Source organism: Thamnophis sirtalis, unplaced genomic scaffold (assembly GCF_051295495.1).
Source record: "Thamnophis sirtalis isolate CommonGarterSnake01/CBP01778 unplaced genomic scaffold, rThaSir2_p1.2 scaffold_1, whole genome shotgun sequence".
NCBI lineage: Eukaryota > Metazoa > Chordata > Lepidosauria > Squamata > Natricidae > Thamnophis > Thamnophis sirtalis.
In genome coordinates, this window is record NW_028261381.1 from 116,998,371 (window position 1) to 117,004,854 (window position 6,484).

Below are 6,484 nucleotides of genomic sequence, written 5' to 3' on the forward strand. Positions count from 1 at the left end.
CATTGCTAATCCGGGATAAGCATAAACATCTCCCCCCTCCCCCCGCCAGATCCCAGACTGCCGTGACTTTCCAAAAGGAAGCGAATAAAACGAGATTTCCTATAGATAAGTAGGCAAAAGACAGGCATTTCGGCTAGAGAAAAAAAAGCTGCAGGGCAACGGGGGCCACCAGGGAAAGAGACCGTCCTCTTAACCAACCCATTCACAGGAGAGATGAAAGGCAACTTACTCATGGTTAGAATTCGCCGTCTCTTCGTTCATTTTTTCCTCACCGAGATCCGAAACCGGGATGGAGCAGCACCGACGCGGCCAGGGCGCAGCAGGAGCTCGCCAGAAGCCCCACCATTGTTAAACCCCAGATCTAGCCCCCCTTCGCACCCTTCCGCCAGAATGGCCTCAATCCTTGAGTGGGGTGTGTGTATGTGTGGGGTAAAACAGCAGCCTTTCTCCTCCGGAGACTCAGACTGGCTTTTGCGGGGAAGGGGAGGGGGTCAGCGGCACCGATCGTAGCTTCTGCTTTCTTTTTTTTTCCTCGCTTGGAAAAGGGTGGCCGTCGCCGATCGCGGTGGGGGTGACGAGCCGGAGCCCTTCGCTCAGCTGCAGCGCAGCTCCCGACCAATGTCCTTGTGGGGCTGCAGCTGCACCCGGACAGGAGCCCTCATTGCCCGCTACTGCAGCAGGTCCTTCATCCGCACACTGGCCTTCGCCGCCGTTCCCTCTTGCTGCCAGAAAGGAAAAGGGGAGTCACAGAAATTCCTCCAGACTCTTAAGCAGGAACCGGCGGCCCCAAATCGCAGAGCGCGCGAAAAAAAAGGAGAAGAAACGAGCTCTGGGAGCCAGCAGACGCCACACTGGGAGAGGAACTAATTCAGCCCGGAGCGAGAGGAAGAGGGAGGGAGGGAGGGAGGAGGGAAGGTGGGGGGTGAAAAGTGGGGGAGGGTGTATTTTAAAGCAGCCCTGAGACGAGGGGAGGGCGGATGCGTCACCAGCAGCTGGTGGTTGAGAAGGAAGAAGCCAAGCGGACGAACGAGAACTCTCTCTTCCCCTCTCCGGAGCTGAAGGAAAGCAACTTTAGCAAGGGCGCCCCAACCCCCAGAAGGAACCGCGGCGCTTTTCCCCAGCGCCTGGCTTGGCCCCCTCCTTCGGGAGAACTGGGCGGAAGCGTTGACTTTAAGCTCCTTCCGCCGCCAAGGCTCAGGAGGCCAAAGGAGATCTCGGTCTTGGCCAAAGGGCCGACGGGGAACCCGCTGTCCGGGGAGAGGCGCGAGCCCACGGCTGCAGACCGCGGTGGGGGCGGGGGAAGCAGCTCCGGCCTGCTTCGCTCGCTCTGAAAAAAGTGCCAAAGAGCAGCGCGCAGGCACGGTCCGCAGCTGATCCACTGGACTTGGTAGAGGGGAGCCGTCGACGCGGGGATGGGGGATAGAGCTCCTTTCCACTTTCCAAGCTCATACAATCAACCCCCTTGGAGGGATAGGGTCCTGCGCCCCCTCCCGCCCGGAAAAGCTGAGTACTGTAGCTCAAGCACGTTTAGCTGGGTAGTGGACATGTCTCGAGTAAGTGCACTGCTCTAAGCGCAGAGGGAGGGGGAGAGAGGGAGCTGGCGCTCCCCCCACCTTTGCTAGAGGCTTTGTAGGCCCGCACGGATCGGGCCCTGAGCCGACTTCCAAAAGGGGGAGCTTAGAAGGAGCCGTGAGATCCTAGTCTGCACCGGCGATCAATCTCGGATTATCAGTTTGCGAAATGGAGCTTCTTGAGTCGCCCTCCTGCCGACCCTGCAAGAATTCTCTCGTGTCTGTGTGTGTGGGGGGGGGGGGGGGGGAGGTTAGCTTCCCGGAGGCCAGAAACGAAACGGGGAAGGACAATCCTAATCAATTCTCTAATCCCCGCTCCCTTCCTGAACGGCCAATTGATTTCCACCGCCCGGGGTCTGGTACGAACTAGTTTCCTGAAAATAGTTCGCCCTTCCCTCGATATTTTGTGTGTGTGTGTGTTGTTGGAAGTGTTGCACGGTGGAAGCGGAGGGATATCTAGTGTTCTGCACAATTCAACACGCACCCGCTCTTCTCCGGAGGCGGGGGGGGGGGTTGTTCTTGAGACTTTGAAGCGGCTGAGTACTTCATGTACACGGGGGTGGGGTGGGGGTGAACGGGAAGTCAGGAATAGTGGAACAAAGTTTTGTTTTTTAAAAAACCCCAACAACCCCAAAACCTCTTGAAGTCCTTCCCTTTTGTCCAAAAGCTGGGAAGATTTTCTCACCCTTGGGACGTAAGCAACTCTTCCCCTTCGGTTACACAAGCTACTATTCTAGAAATCTGTGTCTTGCGTGGAAGCCGGGGCTGCCCGGCTTGAATCACGTAATTCAGCCGAAAGTTCCTTTGCTGCTGAAGACGAATGGTGCAATGTGGACCAGCCGGGACGATTAAGTAAGCAGTGTCTTTGATCTGGGATGAGAGTAGGACGCTCTTAATCGTTACGCAATGTTTCCCTACGCTGGTTGAGTTTCCTATCCTGGGCATGCATTCCTGTCTTGCATTCCGATTTTCATTCAAGTAACCAGCATTTTTCCCCTCCTCTCCCCACGTGGGGTGGCGAAGCGTTTCTCAATTCTACAGGAAGTTAGAGAGGCTGCTCAATGTTGGCGTGCATTTCTAAGGAGTGACTGAAAGAATACTAAAGTCCTTGCTAGCATTCCTAATGTGGTGTTCATTTGTTTCCAAATCCCCAACTTCTGGGTATGCTGGGTATAAATGCCAGAAGCTGTGTGTAGGACCAGTCTTTTATAATCTCAGTAACTTTTAAGATGTCTGGATTTCACAAGAATTCCCCAGCTAGTGTTTAGAATATGTGGATTTCAGTTTCAATTCTGGGAGTTAAAAGTCAGCACAACTTTAGGTTACTGAGATTGAAAAACACTGGTGTAAAACAATGAATTTGAGAAACTTTCCTCTTGTAGTCTTAATCATGGAAGAGTCATGCCCCAACTATTTTCCTGTTTTCTTGACTCCAGCCTGTGCGTGAGACTTGACTATATGTGATATAAGTCAATTGGCTGGGATGTGAAAATGAAGGTTTGAAGGTTTATTTTATTTATATGCTGCCCTATTCCCAGAGGGACTCAGGGCGGCTCACAAACCCAAGGGGGGGGGGGTAAACACGAAGGAAATACAACAAAGAAGGTACAAGGGAATTTAAAAGACAATCAACAGTCACATGGTTCGAGAGGGGAAGGGAACATCAACCCCAGGTGTTTTCCTTCTCCAGCTGACGGCATCTGACCCCCAGCAGCATCATATACAATTCCTTATGCATCGCTGTCATATGTTGAAGGTGAAGTCCAGTTGACCATAAGTAATAGAGATCAGAGAAATGTTTCGTAGCTGTGTCAGTTTTGTGGAAAAGGATTGAGATTTGATAAAGAGAAAAAGAAATACAGAAAAAAATATTACCTTTGAGAGTTGGGCAAAAGCTCGAAAATTGCTGACTGCTTCATTCTAGGGCAGTGATGGCAAACCTTTTTTGGCTGCCATGCCAAAAGCGGGGGGAGCACAGGGGGGTCATGCACCGGTGTGCCATACCCAAAAGACTATGTGCGCGAACCCCCAGCATGCACATGATCAGCGACTCCCCCCCCCGCTTTTGCTGTGGATTTTTCGCCTTCCCCAGGCTCCAGAGGCTTGTTAGGAGCCTGGGGAGGGTGAAAACAGCCTCCCCCCCCCATGACTGCCCTCTGGAGGCCTCAGGAGCTTCCCTGCAGCCTCCGTAGGGCAAAAAACGGATCTACAGGGAACCCGAAAGTTTGGGAATGGTGACTTCTGGTTTGTCCATAGGGCCGATTTTTGACCTCCAGAGCCTTCAGGGGCCTCCAGGAGGCTTCCCTGGGAGACTTCAGGCTTCCCTGAAGGCTCCGGAGGACAAAAAATGGACATATGGACAAAAAAATGGACATATGGACAAACTTCCAATTTGTCCGTAAGATTGTTGTTGTTTTTTGCCCTCCAGAGCCTTTAGGGAAGCCTGAAGCCTCCCAGGGAAGCCTCCTGAAGACCCCTGAAGGCTCCGGTGGGCAAAAAATGGTCCTACGAGTAACTGGAAGTCCGTTGCTGAACTTCTGGTTTGCCCATAGGGCCAGTTTTTCATGCTTTGGAGGCTTCAGGGAAGCCTCTGGAAGGCGCCTTGCATACCCTGACAAATGGCTCCGTGTGCCACAGGTTCGCCATCACAGTTCTAGGGTCTCACAGTCATATGACCCAGAGGCTATTATTAAAGTTTAAGAACAAATACCAGAGACCTTGTTTGGCATGGTTTTCCTAACTTACTAAAATCTCTTTATAGTCAACTTACAACAGCTCATTTAGTGACCATTCAAAGTTACAGTGGGACTGAACAATGTGACATGAGTGTTCTTCACGCTTATAATAGTTGTAGCATCTCCATCGTCATAGTCAAAATTCAGATGCTTGGCAATTGATTCATATTTATGATGGTTTCAGTGTCCGTCACTACAACTGTTAAGTGATCGCAATGAGTCCTTTGCACTTGGGAAAAGTCACATATCTTTTTTCTCCAATATGTTGGTGAGGCAGCACAGCAGAAGCAAAGAGCATATGTGAAGAATTTTGGAATTTCCCAGAAGAAATATTATCAAAAGGTGTAATATAGTGGCAGGAAGGATCATAATGGATTTAGTTCATGCTAGCGAGAAGAAGATTGTTTTCTAATATTTGCTTCATTTTCAAATGTTTCATATAGAAGACAATCTTATCAAAATATTTATGCATATTTAAATGTTTTTTCTTGTGATTCAGATAGTTTAAAGAATGGTTGACAAACGTTTCAGTTCTTTATCTTTTCAGTAGGGATGTGGTTTGACAAGTTGATCTTTATCTGTTGAAGGAACACTTCTTCATATTAATGGCCTGCCCAGATGTTGACTGTCTTCCTGAGAGCATCCATTTCTTCCCACTGATCAGCAACTTCAGTAATAGATCACATAAGGTCCAGACCAGGGGTATCAAACTCGATTTCATTGAGGACTGCATCAGGGTTGTGTTTGACCTCAGATGAGCATGGCCAGGGTGGGTGTGGCCAACTCAGCATCACTCCTGTTGGGGGCACCTGTGATGGCCCAAGCACTCTGCCAGCGAAAATAGGTTCCCAAGTTCCGTTTTCAGCTCCTACGGCTTCCTGCAACCCTCTTGCCAGTGAAAACAGAGCTTCATTTTTGCTGGCAGAGGGTTGCAGGAGGCTGTGGCAGCTGAAAACAGAGCTCAGGAGCCAATTTTCACTGGCAGAAGTACTGTGGGCCAATCATTCGCTGTTTCCAGGGTGGCTCCACAGTCCAGTACCCCGCGGGCTGGATCCAGCCGCTGGGCCTTGAGTTTGACACCCCTGATCCAGACCATATGGCTCTTCATGAAACCCTAGAAAGAAAGAAAACTTATGTCGGATCAGACCTGCCTCAGTCAACATTTTTTTGTAAGTCAGATGCATCTGGGAATGCATAAGGATAACATAAGGATGATATATGTCTTATAGTTACTTTTGGTATTTTCTATCTGATTCTGGACTAGACTTTTGAAGCCATTTAAAGATGGTACATCTGGATAGCCCTGTTCTGTATTTGATCCGCTAGTGTTTGTAGTTTTCTTTTTAAGGCACCTAAATTGGGTTTCTCTCGGGCAGCTAATGTCCTCAGGAGAGGGAATTTTTCTTACCAATGGTTGCTAAGACTTTAACAGAGATAAAGCCTTTTTTGGAAGTATGTATCTGTTCTATCAAAGCATATATAGGCAGTTCTTGATTTATGACCAGTTATTTAACAACAGTTTGGAATTATGATAGGCTTAGGCTGTTTTATGACCCATAAAGCACTTACGTTTGTGGTAAACTATCACACCATTGCTTTTTCCAGAGTCACATGACCACATTTCAGGAGCTTGGCAGTTGGGTCACGTTTATAACTGGTTGCTATGTTTTGTGGTCATGTGACAGCAATTTGCAATGTTTTTGCTGGTTTCTGGCAAAAAACACCCATTCAGGAGAATGAGTTCTCACTTATGACCATGTGATTTGCTTAATTGCCATTTTAACAAACAGTTATAAAATTAGGTCTGGTCAAGTGGATACTTTGACTTGTCAACCATCATAATTTAAAACAAAAATTTCATTCCCAATTGCAATCCTAAATTGAGGACTTACCTGTATAAAAACTAAACAGGTAGCATGAGACATCATGCAAGTGCTAATCCTATAATAGATTCGATCTTCAGGACAAGATCACAGGAGTAATTTCATTCTTCCAGATTATTTGTCTATACCATTCCTTAAATTGGAGAGTTGCTGCTTTCTCCTTACCAGGTTAAGCAAAACTTAAAAATACATTTCAGTTTTTGATCTTTGACTCTTACTTCCGTTCCACTCCACCCAATCATTCTGATCTACTGATAAATGTAATAACATGGATAAAATTATTTTCACTGGTTTA

General features: G+C 48.2%; 1 protein-coding gene across 1 annotated transcript in view; it reads right to left on the minus strand.

The window, feature by feature from the left end:
• Positions 1 to 1,094, minus strand: part of SPRED1 (sprouty related EVH1 domain containing 1) — a 77,619-nt gene extending 76,525 nt beyond the window's left edge. The window contains exon 1 of the mRNA XM_014070887.2: positions 230 to 1,094. Within this exon, the coding sequence (XP_013926362.2) occupies positions 230 to 261 (32 nt within the window). The 5' untranslated portion in view covers positions 262 to 1,094. The remainder of the gene's footprint in view (positions 1 to 229) is intronic.
• Between the last annotated feature and the right edge of the window lie 5,390 nt (positions 1,095 to 6,484).